Below are 24876 nucleotides of genomic sequence, written 5' to 3' on the forward strand. Positions count from 1 at the left end.
TCCATTTCATCCACATTGCTCAGTTTCTTGGCATATAGTTGTTGATAATAATTTCTAATAATTGTTTCTATTTCCTTGGTGTTAGTCGTGATCTCTCCCCTTTCCTTCATAATTTTATTAATTGGGTCCTTTCTCTTTTCTTTTGGATAAGTCTGGCCAGTGGTTTATCAATCTTATTAATTCTTTCAAAGAACCAACTTCTAGTTTCGTTGATCTGATCTACTGTGTTTCTGGTTTCTGATTCATTGATTTCTGCTCTAATTTTAATTATTTCTCTTCTAATGCATGGCTTAGGCGTCGTTTGTTGCTTTTTCCCTAGTTCTTTAAGGTGTAGAGTTAGTTGGTGAATTTGGGATTTTTCTATTTTTTTGAGTGAGGCTTGGATGGCTATGTATTTCCCCCTTAGGACCGCCTTTGCAGTATCCCATAGGTTTTGGACTGATGTGTTGTCGTTCTCATTGATTTCCATGAATTGTTTAAGTTCTTTGATTTCTTGGTTGACCCAAACATTCTTGAGCAGTGGTCTTTAGCTTCCAAGTGTTTGAATTTCTGCCAAATTTTTTCTTGTGATTGAGTTCCAGTTTTAGAGCATTGTGGTCTGTGAATATGCAGGGAATAATCTCAATCTTTTGGTATCAGTTGAGACCTGATTTGTGACCCAGTATATGGTCTATTCTGGAGAAAGTTCCATGTGTGTTCGAGAAGAATGAGTATTCTGTTGTTTTAGGGTGGAATGTTCTGTAAATATCTATGAGGTCCATCTGGTCCAATGTATCATTCAAAGCTCTTGTTTCCTTGTTGATTTTCTGCTTAGATGATCTGTCCATTGCTGAGAGTGGAGTATTGAGGTCTCCTACAATTAACGTATCGTTATCAATATGACTCTTTATTTTGGTTAAGAGTTGGCTTATGTAGATGGCTGCTCCCATGTTGGGGGCATAGATATTTACAATTGTTAGATCTTCTTGTTGGATAGACCCTTTAAGAATGATATAGTGTCCTTCTGTGTCTCTTATTACAGACTTTAGTTTAAAATCTAATTTGTCTGATATAAGAATTGCTACCCCAGCTTTCTTTTGAGGTCCGCTGGCATGGAAGATGGATCTGCATCCCTTCACTTTCAGTCTGGATGTATCTTTAGGTTCAAAATGAGTCTCTTGTAGGCAGCATATGGATGGGTCCTGTCTTTTTATCCAATCTGCAACCCTGTGCCGTTTCATGGGAGCGTTTAGGCCATTCATGTTGAGAGTGATTATTGAAAGATATGAATTAATTGTCATCATGTTGCCTGTGAAGACGTTGTTTTTATAGATTGTCCCTGTAAATTTCTGTTGTATATCACTCTTGGGGTCTTTCTCCTTTTATAGAACCCCCCTTAATATTTCTTGCAGGGCCGGCTTAGTGGTCACATATTCTTCCAACTTCTGCCGGTCATGGAAGCTCTGCATCTCTCCATCCATTCTAAATGACAGCCTTGCCAGATAAAGTATTCTTGGCTGCATGTTCTTCTCATTTAGTACCCTGAATATGTCTTGCCAGGCCTTTCTGGCTTGCCAGGTCTCTGTGGATAGGTCTGATGTTATTCTGATGTTCCTCCCTCTGTACGTAAGGAATCTCTTCCCCCTAACTGCCCTTCAGATGGTTTCCTTGGTTCTAAGATTTGCAAGTTTTACTATTACATGCCGGGGTGTTGGCCTGTTTTCCTTGATCTTAGGAGGGGTCCTCTCTGCCTCTAGGACTCGAATGTTTGTTTCATTCCCCAGATTAGGGAGGTTCTCAGCTACGATTCGCTCAAATACATCTTCTAGTCCTCTCTCTCTCTCCACTCCCCCCGGGATTCCAATTATTCTGACATTGGAACGCTTCATGGTGTCACTTATTTCTCTGATTCTATTTTCATGGATTCTGAATTGTTTTTCCCTGGCCTCCTCTTTTCCCTTTTTATCTATTATATTGTCTTCCAGCTCGCTTATTCGCTGTTCTGCCTCAGTTACCCTAGCTGTTAGATTATCTAGATTGGATTGGATCTCATTGATAGCATTTTTAAGTTCTGCCAATTCCCCTTTTATTTCTGCCCTTAGAGACTCTATGTTGCCATTAATTGATTTCTCCATTCTAGCCATTGTCTTCACAATTGCTAGCCTGAATTCCATCTCCGACATCTTGGTTATATCTGCATCCATTTGTAAATCTGCAGCATAAGTCATAATCTCTGAGTCTTTTCTGTTTTGGGGGCTCCTCCTCCTAGTCATTCTGTTGATATGTGTTTGAGGGAATGTATAGAGTCCAAATTATTGACCAGAACCCAAGCAAGATGCACCTGTTTTCTTGGGACCTTAGGGTTGCTGGCCTCTTGTTTTCCCAGCCTGTCTTCTGCAGGAGGGGCCTGCCGGGCTGTTACTCAGGCAACCCTGTTTGGGCGGAGTTGCCCTGCGCCCCTGTGGCAGGGGATGGGCTCAGTGGGAATCAGTGTTTGGGGCTTTTGTTCTCTGGCACCTTTCCCTGGCGGCTTTCCACACTGTCTCCGTTTCTGTCTGTGCTGCTATAAACTGCAGCGTCCTGGGTTGTGCGCCCCTCCGCAGCGCTCCCAGTCCTGCCTCTAGGTGAGGGCACGTCTCTGCCCTTTGTGCTTCTAAAACCGCCAGCCGCTCCCAGTTCGCGTGCACGCGACCCTGCCGCTCCAGGTTTCCGTCCTGGGGGCTGCAGTTCGCGCACGCGCGACCCCGCCGCTCTGAGTTTCCACCCTGGGGGCTGCCCTAAAGTCCTTTCCCCGCCGCTACTGGTCTGCGAGTCTGTGCCCGTCCACAGTGCACGAGGCTGTCACTTACCGGCGGTGTAGGATCCCCACGGCCAGGCACCCTCCCGCTGCCGTTTATCCTCTGATATCTGCCCACAGAATCACGGCTCTCCACTTCGTACCTCAAAACCAACCGCCTGCGATATTCTGTTTGTAGAGATCCAGATCTTCTCACATCTCAGGCTGGTTTCGTGGGTGCTCAGAGTGGTCTGGTAGATATCCAGCTCAATTCCGGGGACCAGTTGAAATAGGGTCCCCTACTCCTCCGCCATCTTTCCCCCCTCCTGTTCAAACTTTATATATCTTCCTGGTTCAGTCTTAGTAGGTTGTAGGACTATGAAATTTATCCATTTTTTCTAGATTATCTAATTTGTTGGTGTAAAATTGTTCATAGTAGTGACTTATGATCTTAATGTTTTTCTGCAGTGTCAGCTGTAATTTCTCCTCTTTCATTTCTGACTTCGAGTCTTCTCTCTTTTTTCTTAGTCTTGTTAAAGGTTTGTCAATTTTATCTTTTCAAAAAACCAGCTCGTAAGAGTCACTGATCTTCTCTATTGATTTATTTATTTCAGATCTCTTATTTATTTCAGATCTGATCTTTATTTCCTTCCTTCTGCTAACTTTGGGCTTACTTTGCTCTTCTTTTTTTAGTTTCTGTGGTATAAAGTTAGGCTGTTTATTTGAAATATCCTTTCTTAACATAAGCATTTATTGCTACCAACTTCCCTGTCGGAAATGCTTTTGCAGCATCCATCAATGTTTGGTATATTCTGTTCCCATTTGTTTCGAGATATTCTTTGGTCTGCCTTTTGACTTCTTCTTTGACTCACTGGCTGTTCAGGAGTGTGCTGTTTAGTTTCCACCTATTTGGAGATTTTCTAACTTTCCTCATTAAAAATTTCTAGTTTCATACCATTGTGGTTGGAAAGGATACTTGGTATTATTTCAGTCTTATTTTGCTATGACTTGTTTTGTGCTCTATTCTTGAAAATGTTCCACGTGTACTTGAGAAAAATGTGTATTCTGCTGCTGTTGGATGAAATTTTCTATAGATGTCTATTAGGTCAATTTGATGTACGATTTGGTCCAAGTCTATCTCCTTGTTGCTTTTCTCTCTGGATGATCTGCATTGCTGAAAGTGATATATCAAAGTCCCCTACTATTATTGCATTGTTGTCTATTTCTCCCTTCACACCTGTTAATATTTGTTAAATATATCTAGGTCCTCTGATGTTGGGTGAATATATACTATTGTTATACCTTCTTGATGCTATATACTATTGTTATAACTTCTTGATGCATTGATCCCTTTATCATTATATAATGACTTTGTCTCTTGCTACCATTTTGGTTTAAAGTCTACTTTGTCTGATGCAAGGACAGCCACCCCCCCCTTTCTTTAGTTCCCACCTGCACAGAGTATCTTTCTTCATCCCTTCACTTTGAATCTATGTGTGTTTTTAAGGCTCAAGTTGGTCTCTTGTAGGCAGCAATTAGCTGTGTCCTGTTTTTTGTTTTTTCCATCAGCGACTGTGCCTTTTGCTTGGTGAATTCAAGCAAATTCCATTGTATTTCCATTGTTTCTTTTTCCCTCTGTTTCTGTCTACCTTCATAAACTGGTTATTTTCTGTGGTGTATGCTCCATTTCCTCTTTGTCTCTTGTGGATCCACTCTAGGTTTTTGTTATGTTGTTACCATAAAGCACCTTACGGATAAAACAGTCCATCTTAAGCTGACAGCAACTTATCTTCAGTCACCTATTAAGGTTCTCCCTTTTATTTCTTTTATCCCTTTTTACCTCTTTTTATGTTGTGTATTCATTAATGGTTCTTTTTACTATTCTTTTCCTTTAACCTTTATACTGGAGTTGAATGGTTAATGCACCATCCTAATATAGATTACAGTTACCTAACTATTTTTCACCTTTACTAGTGTGTTGTGTACTTCCATGTTTTCGTGATACTGATCAGTACCTTTTCATTTCGGCTTGAAGAACTCCTTTCAGCATCTTGCAAGGCAGGTCTAGTGGTAGTGAACTCCCTCAGCTTTTGTCTGGGATATCTTATCTGCAAGATAACTTGGCCAGATACATACAGTATCCTTAGTTGGCAGTCTTTATCTTTCGACACCAAATATGTCATTCCACTCTCTCCTGGCCTGTAGTTTCTGCTGAGAAATCTGCTGTCAGCCTAATGAGGGTCCTTTCTAGGTTATGTCCTTTTCCCCCCTGGCTTCTTTTTCATTGATTTTTCAGTTTCATTATAATGTGTCTTGGGAAGGCCTTTCTACATTGAGATAATGGGGTGATCTATTAGCTTTGTGGACTTATATGTCCCAATCTTTCCCCAGGTTTGGGCCGTTCTCAGCTATCATTTTTTTAAATAAACTCTTCCTTCTTCTCCCTCTCTTCCTTTTCTGGAAGCCTGCTTATTCTGATATTTGTCTTACTCTGATAGTTGTCTTTTTGATCCAATCCCACAGCTCTTACTTAATCTCTATTCTTTCACCTCTTCTGTGTTATTTCAAAATTCCTATCCTCCAAGTCATTTATTCTTTCTTCCATCTGGTCTGCCCTGCTACAGCTGCTCTCTATTGTAGTCTTCACCTCATTCATCAAATTCTTCAGCTCCAGAATTTGTTTGGTTCTCTTCTACGGAAAGAACTCATTCTGTTCATGTTTTACTCCTGATTTCAATGAATTGCCATAAGTTTTCTTGCAACTCATTGAGTTTACTCATAACTGCTATTCTGAATTCTTTATCAGTTAGATTGCAATATTCTGTGCCTTTGAGCTTGGTTGCTGGAGAACTGTCATTTTCTTTCTGTGATGCCATATTTCCTTGATTTTTCACATTCCTCGTAGTTATGCACTGCTGCTTTTGCATTTGAAGTAGCAGATACCTCCTTAACTCTGTGCTCACTGCTTTCAGCAGATGGTTTTATGTTCTGTGGTACTGTCACTGAGTTATTCCTTGTGTTTTTGAGGTATACCTGCTCCACACTTCTTGCTTTCTCGGGGCCGAATTTTTAAGCCTTTGTGTCATCTCTGGATGTTATAATTCAGCAGGCTGCCTCTTGGAAACAGCATTCTAGAAGAGCTATACATAGCTCAGGTTTGTGGTTTTTTCCTTGACTGATGACCAAGGCCTGTTCTGAGTGTGCTCCCTGTCTACCTGAGCTCGCTCTCACACACACATTTGGGAGCCTGTACAGACAGGTGGCAGCAGAGTCAGAGGAAGTGTGGGTTTAGCACTCAGGGTTTTGTGGGAGCCTGTGGACCCAGTAGGGAGATCCTGGGTGTGGTACTCCCAAAGACTGTGGCTGAACTTCCTGTTGAGCACAAACCCTCTGACACCATATGAAATTCGGATCTGCCTCCTCCCAGTCACAGAACTCCCACCTTAGTACTGTGGGTGCTGGCAGAGAGAAATGGGTTTCTCCAGCTGTGTTCCATCTGCCGGGACAGCTAGGCGTTTACTCACCACTTTCCTTTCCCCCCACAGGACAGATCACCTCCACCAACTACATCAGTCCATTCAGTGTTTCCCTGGGGGAAAGGCTGCAGCAGGAGAGTTTCTCTTACGACCTCCACTGTGACCAACTCCTATTTTTGTTTTTCTCTTTTCTTCCTTCTCCAGTGATATGCTGGAGTCTTCCTGCAGGAAAGCTGGATTTCTGAGTTCTGTCTCATGCATGAGTACCTGCCCGATGAGCACTCATCCAATTTTTTCCTGACGGTGGCAAGAGGGGTCTAGGCAGTTGTGCTGGCTCCATAGCCTGCATGGAGGTCTTCTGTCTCTTATGGGTTGGCAGTGGTGGGCAAGCCTCCTCTCAGGTCCTTTGGAGTAGGTGCTAGGTCCCCATCCTGCCTCCCTCACATTTTCAAACAAGGATCCAAACAGGCATTCCTCAGTCTTCATTTCTAGTTCTGACCTCTCCTGAATTCTCTGCTTTTCCAACTGCCCAATCAATAGCTAGATCTCAGTTATTTTAACCTGTTAAACCTTTCTGTCAGTGATCTATCTTAGTAGAAAAAGTATTCCTTCTAAGTCCTTATATCCCTTTCCACCCTAGAGAACTAGGCAGAAGAGTTAGGGAAAACCAATCTCTGAGGAATCTGAAGGGCCCTTCTCTATTGAACAAGGTCCCTTGGCCTCTCAAGTCCCCAGAAAATAATGACAATAATAATTTTACTCCTCTTGTTACTTTGTGATTTCTGCACGTAAAAGAAGGTGCCCTTTCTCCTCCTCCACGCCAAGGGAGGATATTTCCAGACTTCTAAGTTCCTTTGGCCCCAAGCACCTTTACTTCTGTCTCCAGGGAGTGCTGTATCTCAGCCTACACTAACCTCATAAAACAACCTCCTCCTCTTCAACACCCAACCCCAGCTCTTATTAGCACTTTAATGGCAGGTCTGATTTCTCTCCCACAGGTCTCTGACATTTTCGATAAATATTCCCTTATGAAGATCGGGTGAGTTGGTCGCAGTGGAGGTAAACAATGAAACGCTCTTCATGCCAATACTTAAATATGCACAGAGGGATTGACATTTATCAGAATACTTGCATTTCCACTATCCTCATTATAGTCCCATGAGGTAGGTGGAATAAGTATTATTCACAAATTACAGATGAGAAAACAGGCACAGGGAGGGTAAGGGACTGCCTCAAAGTCGCATAACTAATTAAATGATGACAAAACTAGCTAATAAGACCCCCAACTAGCTCTCCTAACTCCTTAATTAGTGCTTCATAACCCACGTGATACCTGTCCTAAGTGTCCTCTCCTCTTGTATTCCATCCTTACCCCTTTTCTCTGCTTTGCTTCTTACCTTTCATTTTCCCAGCCAGCTCATATATTTTTCGTGGCTCAGCAGATCGTGTTTCCAAAGCTGTGAATAAACCACCTCTGCCCCAGCGACCAGAGTCATCTGAGAGAAGAAAAAATTTTCATTTATAGAAGGCAAAGTCCAGCCCACAATTCGGAAACACAAAGGTATACCAACTAGCTTTGTAGAAGGATGATTTTTCAAAGGGAAGAAACACCTATGTAGCCTCCCAGGAATATCATAGGTTGGACTTCTCAAAAATGTTTAGGTTTTATGGAATATACACGGCTATCCTAATAGGAAAGGTGGAGAGTAGACATGACATAACAAATAGCTCAAGCATATTAAAGAGGGCACATACAGAATGGAGCACTGGGTGTTATACACAACCAATGAATCATGGAACACTACATCAAAAACTAATGATGTAATGTATGGTGATTAACATAACAATAAAAACACAAAAAAACAAATAGCTCAAGCATTGGTGATACAACAGCATACAACTCCCATTTTACAGGTAAGGAAGAAAAAGGTTAAATGACTTATTTGAGCTGCTACTAACATAGCTGGTTAGTACCTTCTATTGACAGTCATTCACTCATTCTATAATATTCGTTAGCACGTATTACATGCAGACACTGCTCTAGGCACTAGAGTCATAGCAGTGGATGACAACAACAAACAGCTCCCATGAAGTTTATGAGACAATCATATAAACAAATACATAATACGTCAGGGTGGTAATACGTGTAATAAAGTAAACTAAAGTAGGAAAAGGAGGAGAGAATAATAGACGCATGGGGGTGGGGTCTGTTTTACACGAGGCACTCAGGGAGACCTCTCTGAGATGCAGACACTTGAACGATGCTTAATGTGGCTATCTGTGGAAAGAGGGTTCCAGGCAGAGGAAGTAAAAAGTGTGAAGATCGTGGAAGCAGGGAGAATACGCTGGCAGTTTTGCTTTTTCTCAAAAGATTTATCTTATATATGTCGCCTCCTTTCACCCTCTTAAAAAAACTTGTGCAGAGAATAGGGAATTATCCAATTATATGCAACCAGGTAAATGGGAGCACCAAGAGTCAAATCTGTATCTCTGGATTCTAAAATTTGCCTTTTTTTGACCACAGGACCGTGCTGGCCCATCAGTCATCCCTGGGTCAGACTTCTGCCTCCTCCTCCCCAGTTCTTGGCATCATAAAGAACAAGGCACCCACCCTGGGCCGGTACCACTCCTCCTACCTACGCAGTGCACGATGACAGCATCCTCTGCCCCAGCCTGTGGGTGGGTGACATCACCGCTAACATACTTGATGGCACTTGAATCTGGATCTTCATAATCCAGCTGGGCAGAGCTCTCCTCTTCCCTGTCCTCTAGGTCCTCTGGTTCGCTCTCCTCAGAAGGCAGGCAGAAGGACTGGTAATTGTTGGACTCCCACCAAGCCATCCTTCAAGAGGCCAGAGAGAACAGGAAATTAACCTGGCCTATCACAATTTCTCTTGGCGCGCACTTCATCCTGCTATTCACAAACAGCAAGTGCCCAGTGGAAATGCAATTAGACACTCACCCTGATTGCAGTTTTCTGCCTATTTGTAAATCAACAAGAAGTCTTACTGATGAGCCTAGCTGCCTCCTGACTATACTTCAATAATGAGCAGCCATCAGATGTCCCTGTTTTTAAGAACAAGATTAAGGTACTGTTCAAGTGAACTAACTCTGTCAGACAGCGACAATAAAACCTTAACATTTTCCCGCTTCAGCTGAATGAGTCTCTCTACCTTAGGCATTCAGGACTTTTTATAAAAGTATGCTGTCAGGGTTAAAGCTCAATCTTGAAAAAAAACATTCTATTACCAGAAGGAGCTACCAGTTTTATAGAAATTTTCTGCAATTTTAAAGTGTTCAACTGTGGACTCAGTATACAATAGTGATTCCTTTAAACATGACCCTCATCAGCTTTATGATAATACAATCAAATAAGACACACATACTTTTTCTCGTGTTCTGCTTCTTCCTTTTTCCTCTTCTTCTCCTCCATTATTCTCTTTCTCTTGGCTGCTGCTTCTTGTCTCTTCTTCCTTCTGTCCTCCAGTTCTTCTGGGCTCAGAATCCGCTTCCTTTTGGTAGACCCCTCTGCAAGGCCTGGGTGGAGAACCTTTAGGAAGAACAAGATCTATAACCAGGAAGGTTGGGGGCTGTCTGTCCCTTCATGAGTTTCATTTATCCTTAAAACACATTCTGTGTGGGACGCCTGGGTGGGTCAGTCGTTAAGCGTCTGCTTTCGGCTCAGGTCATGATCCCAGGGTCCTGGGATCGAGCCCTGCATCGGGCTCCCTGCTCAGCGGGAAGCCTGCTTCTCCCTCTCCCACTCCCCCTGCTGGTGTTCTCTCTCTCGCTGCGTCTCTCTGTCAAATAAGTAAATAAAATCTTAAAAAAAAAAAAAAAAACACATTCTGTGTGAAAGCAACACACTTAATATTTCACAAAACTGCATCTCCCTGCCCCCTTGTGTGGTGGGAAGTGGTGGCAAGACACTTCAATTTACTGTTCACATTACACATCTTACTGGCCCGGTGATCAGGATATTGTGCTCTAAGCTCAACCAAACTCAACTCATGGTTGGTATAGCAGTACGTCATCTGATTAATTTCAATAGGATCAGGTACTTCAGAAAAGTAATTTTTTTTAATAGAAAGTATACCCTCCAAGAGCCCATTTTAGGTTTAACCATTTTCATTTTTTATTTTTTTAAAAGATTTTATTTATTTGTCAGAGAGAGAGAGAGAGAGAGAATAAGCAGGGGGAGAGGCAGAGGCAGAGGGAGAAGCAGACACCCCGCTGAGCAGGGAGTCCGATGCGGGACTCAATCCCAAGACCTTGGGATCATGATGTGAGCCAAAGGCAGATGCTTAACTGACTGAGCCACGCAGGGGCCCCAGTTTAACCATTTTTAAAGGAAATCCTCCTATAATGTATTATATAATTCCTTCTCAGAGTATTTCAACATCATGATTAACAATAGCTAGCATTTAATGAGCACATACTAAGTGCCAAGTACCAAGAACATTACATACATCGTTCATGACTGCCACCCTCTGTTAGTGACACAGGGTCAAATTATCAGGAGCAGGGTGTGGTATTTTGGTGATCCCTTCTGGGATGGCTAAGATGGACAGGGCTGCTTTCACCTGCCTTAAGTGGAAAAATGCACTCTTCCTGTTAATGTTATTTATGCCAACTTTTACACAATTTTTATACTAGAGTACAGTTAATTATACTTATATTTCAACAAATATTTACATACTTATTTCTCAATAAATCACTCCCAGCATCATTTTTTGTTCTCTTAGGATGCAAATTTGGGAGAATTTATTCTTTTACACAAATTAATAGTCCTTACACTGCTTTTATTTCGGAGTAACCGGCCCTCTTGTGTAGTTTTCTCCAAAAGGGTTTTCTGAAGGTTTACCAGTTGCTCAAATGATTTTCTATCTTCTTTACTAGGCTCCTTGGAATAATCTTTACCTTCAAATAAGTACATATGGTTTTCTAAGAACATAAAACACAAAAGAGAAATGTCAGATACTAGAGAAAAATGGATTAATTCTATTCAAAGCAATAAGGGCAAAGAGAACAGTTTGTATTCTAAATGGGCTAGGACTAGCTTGTGATGAAGGTACTGATTCTGGATTCCACTAACACTGATAGGTGGGGATCTCACACATTTACTATTTAAAGGAGAGGGCGTGGCTAATGCCCTTTGGTCCACCTCTAGCTGGTCTGCAAGTCTCTGCTGGATACCTCCACCCTGTTGAATCTTGGGATCACTCATCACCGATTCCACACTACTCTTCAGGATAGGTCTCACTGATATTAAGATCACTTAATAAAAGATAACTGTGATCATAATTTTTTTATTCTGTACATACTTAATACTCAACTCTCTCCCCCCTTTTCTGTAATATTAAAGGAACAAGTGGCAAATCTATGAGAAAATGGAGAATCACAAAAATAATTCCTGTGATTTACAATATTCTTTTCAGATCTCATGAAGTATCTTTATGAGACTCCCCACAATCCTGGTATAACTAACCCCGCTGAAGAAAGGGAGAAATGAGGCTCAGACAGGGATTAAGGGACTCCCCAGTTCTCACTGCTAATAAATGAAGAAGGCAGGATTTTGACTCAAAAGCCTGCATGCTCTTTTCAGAGCATTCCTGTGTCTGTAGAAGGATGGAGAGTGAACAGGCCAGCACATACTAATTATAGTAATAACAATAATGATAATAATGTAATCTTGAGAGTATTTTATGCTATCGGAACACTTTCACATCTATTATCACATTTAATTTTTCAACTATTTAAAAGAGTAAAGCAGACATTAACAGCACGATTTTATAGATGAGGACACAAAGGCTGAAAGGTTGGGTGATGTGCCAAGATCATGAATCAGTGGTAAAAAGAAGTCATGACAAGCCAAGATCAACAACCACAGAGAGGTGACAGAAAATGATTCTAAAGTGAAGCGTATTTAATAGCACATACTACCAAAGAATGTATTTTCACAGCATTATGAAATCAGCTTTAAGTATGTTTTCTCTAGAGAGTATGAAAGCAAAACATTTTCCTCCTCAAGAGATCAATTGCTTCACACTTGTACCCAAATCCAACCAGCTGTAATTCTAATTGGCACTTGCTAATTAAATCAGCAGGGGGCTTTCAATGAGGTGCTCTATCAACAAGTGGAAAAAAAAATAAAGAGCTGAGAAGTGTCAAATATGATCAACATATGTAGCTTCATAATGCATGCAATTCTCAACTTACAAACATGCTTTTTAAAAAACCCTGACATTCCAGATAAAGCAACCCTGTTTTTTATTTGTTTTTGATTGGAATTGCTTTAACTACTGGTCTTTCATATTCATTTATATTATTTTTAATCATGCTCCCTGTCCTCACTCTGCAGCCAAAAGGAGGCTGGAGACCACAGGCCTAGACCCTCATCTATGTCCTGCTAGTAGAACCATCTACCACAGAGTGAACATGTACTCACTGATCAAAGACAAGATTCCAAATTTTTTTTTTTTAAGATTTTATTTATTTATTTGAGAGATAGAATGAGAGAGAGAGAGCACATAGAGGGGGAGGGTCAGAGGGAGAAGCAGACTCCCTGCTGAGCAGGGAGCCCGATGTGGGACTCGATCCTGGGACTCCAGGATCATGACCTGAGCCGAAGGCAGTCGCTTAACCAACTGAGCCACCCAGGCGCCCAAGATTCCAAATTTTAATACAAGTAGGAAATCTCTTCTGGCAGCACTGACTAAGGAATATAATTGTCTTTCTGGAAAACAAAAAAATTTTATTTTGTTCTAATAACATTAGGAAAATAAGCTGAAATTAATCTAGATGAGTGCAGAAATGGGTGCAAGCTTTAGTATTTCATATCCAAGTATAACTTCAAAATAGGGTCACATGCATCCATTTCTTCTCCCACCTAAAACCACTAAATGGCAGTAAAGGGATTTTGAAAAGATATGAGACAACAGTGGATGGAAAGTTTAGTAACTCTTGGAAAATGTAAAGTGGCTGAAGCAATGAGAACAGATTAAGAAAAAACGTAGAGGCCAAACACAGGAGCCTAGTCAAGGGGTGATTCTGAGAATAGAGACCCTGTCAATCCTTCAAAGGATGTACAAGGACAAGGTGCTGGAGAGTGGGGGATCTGAGAGAAATTGTGTACACCCAATAACAGGAGCACCATGAACCCTTGTCATCCACTGTCTCTTCAATTTGAGCAAACAGGTTTATTCCAACCCAAGAAAGATACTAAAGGATTCATCTCTGGAGAAACTAAGTTGCCCAAAGAAAAGACTTCAAATATAAACATCTGGGAAGGCCTCCTCAATGCAGAAGCCGGCTCTCCAACCAGTAATGCTGGAATAAAGACTAAGAGTCTATATACCTGCTCGGCTTTGGGCTGCCTATCAGCTTGGGCACTTCACTGGTACATTTCAGTGAACACTGTTTTCAGACAGCCAGAGGAGACCAGCTATCTCAGGAAAACTCAAGACAAAAACAAGAGGTTCTAAAGCAAATTTTGAAAAAAGCAGCAAAAGCAGCAATCGGAGGAAAGAGAAAAAATGCAGGGGGCCAAAGAATACTTTTTAAAAAGCTATACAATAGGGGCACCTGGGTGGCTCAGTTGGTTAAGCGTCTGCCTTTGGCTCAGGTCATGATCTTGGGGTCCTGGGATCGAGTCCCGCATCGGGCTCCCTGCCCAGCGGTAAGTCTGCTTCTCCTTCTCCCTCTGCCTCTCCCCCTGCTCGTGCTTTCTCTCACTCTGTGTCTCTTTCTAATAAATAAAATCTAAAAATAAAATAAAATAAAAGCTATAATAAATGTCTCAAGGGAGGACATTATCTGTAAAACGAAAACAGGATGACATTAAAACCGAGAACAAGAAAGAGTACTTGAAGAATAAAGATGGGATACTAATATTAATAAACTTAAAAAATAAAACATGAGAAAAGTCAAAGAGCTGTGTCCTATAGAACAATACTAGCTGCCTAAATTCCAATCTCTCCATATACCCTATAAACCACCCCTAATCCATGTCTACTATAAAACGAGGAGTCAGAGAACATTACAAACTTCCATTTGCAGGTAAGTAGAGAAATAAACATCCAAACGCCAACGGAGCCAGCTCCCAAGCCCACACTAGAGTGAGGCAGAGACTGGCAGTGTTGGACACAGCCCCCCAAAGAGCGCCACACCCTACATGCGAAAATAATAAGCACAAGTCTCCGACTCGGTACATCAGAGCACGGGCTACTAAGGAATTTAAAGGAAGGGACCAGAAAGTGCATGCAGCCAGGAGTTTGGGAAGGCACTGCTTTTGGAGGAGAAAGAGACATCCTTTGGCAGTTTTGTGGCAAAAAAAGAAAGCAAGTGATGGAAATTGGGAATCCTACAAAAACAAAGAAAATCACAAAACCAGAAGTCATGCCAACCCCACTCTCCACCAAAAAAGAAGGCATCATTTGGTAAAAAAGCTACATGTCTGCATATCTGTGGAATAAGGTACTCTTGAATTAAGAAGTCCAGAGTAAGACCCTCAAGCCTCACCCCATCCACACTGAATCCCTGCTGCCACTGGTGCGTGACAAAAATAAGTATAAGACAGCAGGGAACATCCTTACAAAGCTCTAGGTGAAAAACACTTCAAGTCAGAAATTCAAATACTCAGAACCGAAACAGACAAAAAAGACAAATGCTGACCAAATTCAGAAAAGACAAAATCCTCTCATAATTTACATGTATTGTTTCACTAAAAAATTAGCAGCACCTACACCTTTATGGAGTATGGTGAAGATTAAATGAAGGTACATGATGCGGTACACACTTCTGATCAAGTACAGAATAAATGTTCAACCAATGTAAAAAACAAATCATTCTACTATTCAGAAAAGGAACATATTCAGAAAAGGAAAATGTGGAGGGTGCCATACTAAGGACAGTGGGCTTCACTAACAAAGGAGAAGATGCTTGCAATCAAGGCAGAAATGGTACAAATTACAACGTTTAAGATATACTACTACAAGCACTGATATCATTGAGTGGGTTCAAAGTTCAGCTACAAAGGAAGAGTCAGACAATTTCCAGTCAGTCTAGGAAGAGTTCTTGGACCAAGGAAGTCTTAAACAGTGTGCCCAAGGGCTGGGTAGGAAAAGATGCCCCAGGGAGCACTATCCAGGACTTTCTATGGGGACCAATCTCCCTCATGTCTAACTTGGGCGGCTGTGCCATTTGCTCTACTCTCAACCCCAACTTACTGCCTTCCCCCTGCTCCCTGACTCCTCCTTCTGTCGTAGGCAAGGCATCAGAGATCCACTGGCCATCTTTTGTTTCTCCCAGGATCGTCTCCAGCTCTATTTCATCCATGGTGCTCCCCTCAGATGACAGCAATTTATCCAAACCGAATTTGAGTATCTCACTCAACTTAAATGGAGAAAATGAAAAAGTCCAGTTAGTTCTCATGAAAATAAGCATTGGGATGTCACTGATTTGCTACATGGCTTAATGACACAAGGCGAATCCCTTCCCTGTTGGTCAGCCATTCTTCTCTCCCCATGAGGATGACACCAACGGGGCCATTTACTAGCTGGATGATGGCCAAGCAGAGAGGTGATGAATACCGATCAGTGATGTTGACTCTGACAATTCTCCACCACCACAAGAAAAATTAGCCAATTTTTTCCTAAATAACAGTAATATCCTGCATTATCTATAGCACTTCTCAGAGTCCTTCTCACAGGCACTTCCAGCAGCCACATGAGAAATCAGAGACCCAGTCAGCCTCTCTCCCACTGACAAATTTCGAAGGAGAAGGCTACACTGGGTACTCTCCCTCTACCATTAACTGACTTCTTTCCTTTGGCAATCTGGTTTCCTACCACAGCGCTATGGAAACACCTTTGCAAAGACCAGTAATAACTGATAGCCAGACCTGAAGGCCATTTCTCAATTCTAATCTTCCTGGATATTCCTCTGGCACTGCACTATCCTGCCTCTCTTCCCTTATCTTAAAGGCACCCTTAGCCTATTCCGTAGGGATACAGGAACCACCCAAACAGTTCAAATAATTTCCCTGGCTTTAGCGTCCTACTTCCAGCTTTGCAACTCCTTAAGCATTAACTCTCTGAGGTTCCAAATCAAGGCAGACTCACATCGTGGCTTCTAGCTCATATCTTACTCTTTTAGACTGGGTCAGTTATCTCTAGATGGTCTAGTATTTGTGAGCCAAATACTGATGGGAACGTAAACTGTTCCCAACACCAGCCGTTTGGGAGGGCTCTGTCGGACTTCTTGCCCAGCTCAAGGACACCAGAAGGTTACGTTCTGGCTCTAAAGTCTGCTTTTGGGGCGCCTGGGTGGCTCAGTCATTAAGCGTCTGCCTTCGGCTCAGGTCATGATCCCAGGGTCCTGGGATCGAGCCCCGCATCGGGCTCCCTGCTCAGCGGGAAGCCTGCTTCTCCCTCTCCCACTCCCCCGCTTGTGTTCCCTCTCTCGCTGTCTATCAAACAAATAAATAAAATCTTTTAAAAAAAAATAAAGTCTGCTTTCTCCCTCCCCCTCCAGACTACACTAGTTATCTCTTTGGTTGCCAAAAACAAAGGTGACAACCCAATGCCCTTGTCTCAGATGAAAACAGTTTGTTCATTGTTTTAAAATAATCCAGTAATAGAAGATGTGGCTGTGGTTTATTAAATCTAAGAGATATAGGATTCTCAAGTCCTGGAAGAGGGAATCAGGTTCATTACCCTACAAAGAGGCAGATGTAATGAACATTTACTGAATGCTTAGTGTGTGCTAATTATCATCTGAAGTGCTTCTGACTATTTCAGTGAACATGATCCCTGGGCCAAAATGGAAGAACCTAGGATATATTATAATATGGATTCTAATTTTAACCCAGGGGCTACGACAGAATAACTCAAAGCCCTCTTCCAGAAGAGAAAATCTTCAAGTCAGCATTTGTTTCCTATCCAATATTTCCATCTTCAAGCAATTTATTCTTTCATCCGTTTTTCCTACAGCAGAATTTTGAATTCCTGATCTCATTTACCCACCTCTGACTATGAAGGTCACTCACTAATCAAAGGGTCTGGGGTTAAGATGAGGTATGGGATTAACCATCATTTATTAAGCTGAGTACTTTATCTAATTTTTTTAACAGTCCTCTGAGGTAACTTGCAGTATTCTCATTTTTTGAAATGCAAACAGAGCACATCTGAGAGGTGAAGATACCTGCTCAAAGCTACATAGCCACTAAGGGACAAGGCTTGGATCTGAATCCAAGTGAGGGGTATCTAAAGCCCATCCTTGTTATTCCATATTCCGCCACCTTTATATATCATTTTCATTTCTAGCTCCTTGCTTGCATGCAGTAGATACCATGGCAGGTATGTCTGGCCAGGGAACAAATGTGTAGTTGGGGAGAGTGGGTGTTAATAGCAGTTCTTTGTGTTTACTTTCTCACCCACAAGAAAGTACTGACAGGGGCGCCTGGGTGGCTCAGTCGTTAAGCATCTGCCTTCAGCTCGGGTCATGATTCTGGGGTCCTAGGATCGAGCCCCACATCAAGCTCCCTGCTCCACGGGAAGCCTGCTTCTCCCTCTCCCACTCCCCCTGCTTGTGTTCCCTCTCTCACTGTGTCTCTGTCAAATAAATAAATAAAAATCTAAAAAAAAAAAAGAAAGTACTGACAATATGACACATTCTTTTTTTTTTTTTGGTTTTTAGTTTTATTTACAAATATTCAGCTAAGTAAAGGCATAGTAAGTGTGGTCAACTAATTACTAACAGTTCGTAGAAAATTCAGTGTTTCTTTTGATTCAAATATTTCGAAAACTTTAATAGATGTAAATTATTTTTCTTTTTGTTTTATATAGTCAATATTAATTAAGCATGCTAATATCTTTTTTTCTTAGATAATCATTTTGGAATATGTAATTGGCTAATTGTTTTTATTAAAGAGATAGTTTTATAATATTTGCTACGATAAATCCATCATTAAGTAGACACCACCACCTTTCCTTTGCAGATGGCCTTAGTTTTACAATCTCCTCAAATAGCATCACCTCACAAATGTAATTTTGATGCCAGCCTGGCCAGTATAAAGCCATTCAGGAATATTTTTTTTAATTATATTTTATTATGTTATGTTAATCACCCTACATTACACCATTAGTTTTTGATGTAGTTCGTGATTCACTGTTCGCGTATAACACCCAGTGCTCCATTCAATACCTGCCCTCTTTAATCCCCATCACCAGGCTAACCTCTCCCCCCACCCCCTCCCCTCTAGAACCCTATGGACTCTGAGAAATATAACACATTCTTAAGGGAAGAACAACATATGATACCTGGAGCTCAGCATCCGCTGCAGGTTTCTGGGCCCCCAGAGTAAAATGGCCTCCCTCTATGATTGTGTTGGTAAGCTGCAGTTTGGAGGCTGCTTTCCTACAGACTATTTCCTCCACAGTGTCTCGGCCAATCAGCCGAATAACTTTAACAGACCTGTACAGAGTCAAAAGAGAGGAGTGTGCTGTGAGGGTCTGCAGAGATGAACACAAGCATACAAGGTTGATATACCTAAAAGGAAACAAACCCAAAATGCTACGTTCAGGGTACAACTAAAGGGAGACTGGACTATGCGGACCTAAGCATTTGTTAGAGAGATCTGGCCCCACAGAAACTTTCCAAGAGAGTCAAGGAAGGGACAAGGAGGGGCCATAAACTAGGGTTTCTGATGGGAACAGGAGGAAAACCTCTGGTAGATCTCAATTATCCTCTGGTCAAAGGGTAAGGCCCATCTCTTTAGCTTTTTAATGAAGCAAGTCTGGAATGAGAATGCGTGTTGGCCAGCAGCCTTCGAGGAGTCAGCAGCAAAGCTGGGCTAAAACCCAGTGCTCTCTGGCCCTCCAGTCTGGGATGCCACAGGACCAGCTTCTTCACCTTCCTTCCCCACCCGGAACTGCTGAGGAGCCCCAGATGTGGAAGAATGCTGGTGCTGAACTCTCACTTGTTCTGGCCAATCCGATGAGCCCTGGCAGCTGCCTGCAAGTCATTCTGCGGATTGAAATCACTGTCAACAAAAATAACGGTATCTGCAGCCGTTAAGTTCATGCCAACTCCTCCTGAAAACAATGCAAAAGGAACGTGATCAGCAGCACTCCGGCTAGGGCTAGAAGAGAAAGACACAAGGCTACAGCGGTATGATTGGTAAATTAAGATCAGTCAAAACAGTTGGCCTCACCCTTCAAACTGACACTCCATCCCCAACTCCAGGACCTTGGAGTGGTTAACAGTGCTACCCGGGCTCATATTGCCTGACTTGGGAAAATTTAACGACCAAAAGTAACAGAATGAGAGGAGCAGGGGCAAGGAGCCAAAGTGCAAGCTGAAGTTAGTGCCAGGAAGCCATTTTAAATGGTTTGATTGGTTTGTTTAGAATGCTCTAAAAGGATGCATGCTCTTTCAAAAGAAAACAGTCTTAAATATGCAAGAGGCCTTCTGCTGTGGGCGCTGTTAAGAGAGGAGTTAACATCCACCGCAGGTTACAACTAAGGCAGCAAGGTCCCTGATAGAGGCTAATGAGAACAGAGGATGACATTTATTTATTACACTCCTAAGCAGAGCAGGAAACTACCTCCCTCTGACAGGAGAAATCTTAGAAAGCCTTTTCTGTGTTTCCACATGAATCAAAGAGAAGCTAACAAAACCAACCATAGGACAAGAACACTCCATGGGACAGCTTTCTGATCCTTCTTCAGCATAGCAAAAGGGCTGAGGAGGCTCTTTGAATGATGAGAATTAATTAAGAGAACCATGAAAGCAAATTACAGCCTTGTCTTTGATTAATGTGGAAACAAGTACAAAAGGGACTTCCTCTTGCCAGGGTCGTTACAGCTCATTGCTGAGACAAGCGAGCCTGAAAAGGCTTGTTCCAAGAGCCTGAATTAAGGACTAACTTTTGAGATGGGCTACTGACTCTAAGCTGGCTCTCAAGACAAGTCAGGCAGGAATATTCTAATTAAAGACTTCATATAAAATTAAAGTTGGAATAAAGAGATAATAAAGACTGATTACTGAGAGGTGCTAAATTATACCTGACAATAATGCCTGCTTGTGCTGTGCTTACTACGTGCCAGGCACTGTTCTACGCACTTCACATATATCGACCCTTTTAATCCTGACAACAACCTTACGAGTAGTTTGTTATTATCATGGGCATTTTATAGATAGAAGAACAGAGAAGCCAAAGGACTTATTAGAGATCACACAGCTAGAAAGTGAAAGAGCCAGGAGTCAGTCCCACATTGTCTGGCTCCAGAGACTTTGCTTTTACCCACTATACCACAATTATCTCCTAGGTACTTATTTCATTAAAGTGTGCTCAATAAATTTTATCACCTTCTTTCAGGGTTAATGTCTCAGTTCAGCTCTTCATTAAGGGGTGATGTCTTACAAATAAGCTATTCTCCAGTCTTCTTTGGGACATATCACGAGCTATCACTGCCACCTGGTGGCAATACGCTTCAATCACAGAAACATTTGAAAGTTGGAGGGAACCTGTTAAATGAAATGATAGTACTACTAATCTACAGCTAAAACGTAAGGGCAAACATGACCGATAGTGTTTGGAAAAGGCTCATGTCCAGGACTGCTTCAGTTCTCAAAAGATTACCCTGTGCTGATTCTGCTTCTGAGTACTCCAAAGGGCTGACTCTTTCTTCCTAATTTTAGACCTTTCAAACATAACGCTACTCTCTGAATATGATGAACTCTAGGTCTGACCTAGAGTTCAGAATCATGATTTTAAAGATACTAGCTGGGCTTGAAAAAAGCATGGAAGTTATTAGAGAAACCCTTTCTGGAGAAATTAAAGAACTAAAATCTAACCAAGTCTAAATCAAAAAGGCTATTAATGAGGTGCAATAAAAAATGGGGGCACTAACTGCTAGGATAAATGAGGCAGAAGAGAGAATCAATGATATAGAAGACCAAATGATGGAAAATAAAGAAGCTGAGAAAAAGAGAGATAAATAACTACTGGATCACGAGGGCAGAATTCGAGAGATAAGCGATACCATAAGATGAAACAACATTAGAACAACTGGGATCCCAGAAGAAGAAGAAAGGGAGAGAGGGGCAGAAGGTATACTGGAGCAAATTATAGCAGAGAACTTCCCTAATTTGGGGAAGGAAACAGGCATCAAAATCCAGGAGGCACAGAGAACCCCTCTCAAAATCAATAAAAATAAGTCAACAACCCGACATCTAATAGTAAAACTTACGAGTCTCAGAGACAAAGAGAAAATCCTGAAAGCAGCTCGGGACAAGAGATCTGTAACCTACAATGGTAGAAACATTAGACTGGCAAAAGACCTATCCACAGAGACCTGATAGGCCAGAAAGGACTGGCAGGATATATTCAGAGCACTAAATGAGAAAAATATGGAGCCAAGAATACTATATCCAGCTAGGCTGTCATTGAAAATACCAGGACAAACAAAAACTAAAGGAATTTGCAAACACAAAACCAGCCCTACAAGAAATATTGAAAGGGGTCCTCTAGCAAAGAGAGAGCCTAAAAGCAACATAGACCAGAAAGGAACACAAACAATATACAGTAACAGTCACCTGACAGGCAATACAATGGCACTAAATTCGTATCTTTCAATAGTTACCCCGAATGTAAATGGGCTAAATGCCCCAATCAAAAGACACATGGTATCAGATTGGATACAAAAACAAGACCCATCGATAGGCTGTCTGCAAGAGACTCATTTTAGACCCAAAGACCCCCCCCCCAGATTGAAAGTGAGGGGGTGGAAAACCATTTACCATGCTAATGGACACCAAAAGAAAGCTGGGGTGGCAATCCTTATATCAGACAAATTAGATTTTAAACCAAAGACTGTAATAAGAGATGAGGAAGGACACTATATCCTACTTAAAGGGTCTATCCAACAAGAACATCAAACAACTGTAAATATCTATGCCCCTAACATGGGAGCAGCCAATTATATAAGCCAATTAATAACAAAAGCAAAGAAACACATTGATAACAATACAATAATAGTGGGGGACTTTAATACCCCCTCACTGAAATGGACAGATCATCTAAGCAAAAGATCAACAAGAAAACAAAGACTTTAAATGACACACTGGACCAAATGGACTTCACAGATAATTCAGAACATTCCATCCCAAAGCAACAGAATACACATTCTTCTCCAGTGCCCATGGAACATTCTCCAGAATAGATCACATCCTAGGTCACAAATCAGGTCTCAACCGGTACCAAAAGATTGGGATCATTCCCTGCATATTTTCAGACCACAATGCTTTGAAACTAGAACTCAATCACAAGAGGAAAGTCGGAAAAAACTCAAATACATGGAGGCTAAAGAGCATCCTACTAAAGAATGAATGGGTCAACCAGGAAATTAAAGAAGAATTAAAAAAATTCATGGAAACCAATGAAAATGAAAACACAACTGTTCAAAATCTTTGGGATGCAGCAAAGGCAGTCCTAATACAGTCCTTTCTCAAGAAACAAGAAAGGTCTCAAATACACAACCTAACCTACACCTAAAGGAGCTAGAGAAAAAACAGCAAATAAAGCCTAAGGAGAAGCCAGCAAGAGAAGAGAAATAATAAAGATCAGTGAGGAAATCAATAAAATAGAAACCAAAAGAACAGCAGAACAGATCAACGAAACTAGGAGCTGGTTCTTTGAAAGAATTAACAAGATTGATAAACCCCTGGCCAGACTTATCAAAAAGAAAAGAGAAATGACCCAAATCAACAAAATCATGAATGAAAGAGGAGAGATCACAACCAACACCAAAAAATACAAACAATTATAAGAACATATTATGAGCAACTCTATGCCAGCAAATTAGATAACCTGGAAGAAATGGAAGCATTCCTAGAGATGTATCAACTACCAAAACTGAACCAGGAAGAAATAGAAAACCTGAACAGACCTATAACCACTAAGGAAGTTGAAGCAGTCATTAAAAATCTCCCAACAAACAAAAGCCCAGGGCCAGATGGCTTCCCAGGGGAATTCTACCAAACATTTCAAGAAGAATTAATACCTATTCTTCTGAAACTGTTCCGAAAAATAGAAATGGAACGAAAACTTCCAAACTCGTTTTATGAGGCCACCGTTACCTTGATCCCCAAACCAGACAAAGACCCCCTCCAAAAGGAGAATTACAGACCAATATCCTTGATGAACATGGATGCAAAAATTCTCACCAAAATACTAGCCAATAGGATCCAACAGTACATTAAAAGGATTATTCACCACGACCAAGTGGGATTTATCCCTGGGCTGCAAGGTTGGTTCAACATCTGCAAATCAATCAACGTGATACAATACATTAATAAAGGACAAGAAGTATATGATCCTCTCAATAGATGCAGAAAAAGCATTTGACAAAGTACAGCATCCTTTCTTGATCAAAACTCTTCAGAGTATAGGGATAGAGGGTACATACCTCAATATCATAAAATCCATCTATGCAAAACCCACAGCCAATATCATTCTCAATGGGGAAAAACTGAGAGCTTTCCCCCTAAGGTCAGGAACGCGGCAGGGATGTCCACTATCACCACTGCTATTCAACATAGTACTAGAATTCCTAGCCACAGCAATCAGACAACAAAAAGAAATAAAAGGCATCCAAATTGGCAAAGAAGTCAAACTCTCACTCTTTGCAGATGATATGATACTTTATGTGGAAAACCCAAAAGACTCCACCCCAAAACTGCTAGAACTCATACAGGAATTCAGTAAAGTGGCAGGATATAAAATCAATGCACAGAAATCAGTGGCATTCCTCTACACCAACAAGACAGAAGAAAGAGAAATTAAGGAGTCAATTTCATTTACAATTTCACCCAGAACCATAAGATACATAGGAATAAATCTAACCAAAGAGGCAAAGAATCTGTACTTAGAAAACTATAAAATACTCGTGAAAGAAATTGAGGAAGACACAAAGAAATGGAAAACGTTCCATGCTCATGGACTGGAAGAACAAATATTGTGAAGATGTCAATGTTACCTGGAGCAATCTACACATTCAATGCAATCCCCATCAAAATACCATCCACTTTTTTCAAAGAAATGGAACAAATAATCCTAATATTTGTATGGCACCAGAAAAGACCCCAAATAGCCAGAGGAATGTTGAAAAAGAAAAGCAAAGCTGGTGGCATCACAATTCCAGACTTCCAGCTCTATTACAAAGCTGTCATCATCAAGACAGTATGGTACTGGCACAGAAACAGACACATATATCAATGGAACAGAATAGAGAACCCAGAAATGGACCCTCAACTCTATGGTCAGCTAATCTTTGACAAAGCAGGAAAGAATGTCCAATGGAAACAAGACAGTCTCTTCAACAAATGGTGTTGGGAAAACTGGACAGCCACATGTAGAAGAATGAAACTGGACCATTTCCTTACACCACACACAAAAACAGACTCAAAATGGTTGAAAGACCTAAATGTGAGACAGAGTCCATCAAAATCCTAAAGGAGAACACAGGCAGCAACCTCTTCGACCTCAGCCGCAGCAACTTCTTCCTAGAAACATCGCCAAAGGCAAGGGAAGCAAAGGCAAAAATGAACTATTGGGACTTCATCAAGATAAAAAGCTTTTGC

At 41.4% G+C, this 24876-nt stretch overlaps 1 protein-coding gene across 3 annotated transcripts in view; it reads right to left on the reverse strand.

Moving 5' to 3' along the window:
• CHD1L (chromodomain helicase DNA binding protein 1 like) overlaps positions 1–24876 on the reverse strand; it is a 164878-nt gene that overhangs the window by 11999 nt on the left and 128003 nt on the right. For all 3 annotated transcript variants that reach the window (XM_032420126.1, XM_032420120.1, XM_032420137.1), the window contains exons 13-19: positions 19211–19325; positions 18552–18705; positions 15459–15624; positions 11027–11175; positions 9618–9781; positions 8868–9073; positions 7629–7727 (exon numbers count right to left, since the gene is read on the reverse strand). In XM_032420126.1, the coding sequence (XP_032276017.1) occupies positions 7629–7727; positions 8868–9073; positions 9618–9781; positions 11027–11175; positions 15459–15624; positions 18552–18705; positions 19211–19325 (1053 nt within the window). The remainder of the gene's footprint in view (positions 1–7628; positions 7728–8867; positions 9074–9617; positions 9782–11026; positions 11176–15458; positions 15625–18551; positions 18706–19210; positions 19326–24876) is intronic.

Source organism: Phoca vitulina, unplaced genomic scaffold, assembly GCF_004348235.1.
Source record: "Phoca vitulina isolate PV1807 unplaced genomic scaffold, GSC_HSeal_1.0 scaffold2, whole genome shotgun sequence".
NCBI classification, from domain to species: Eukaryota; Metazoa; Chordata; class Mammalia; order Carnivora; family Phocidae; genus Phoca; species Phoca vitulina.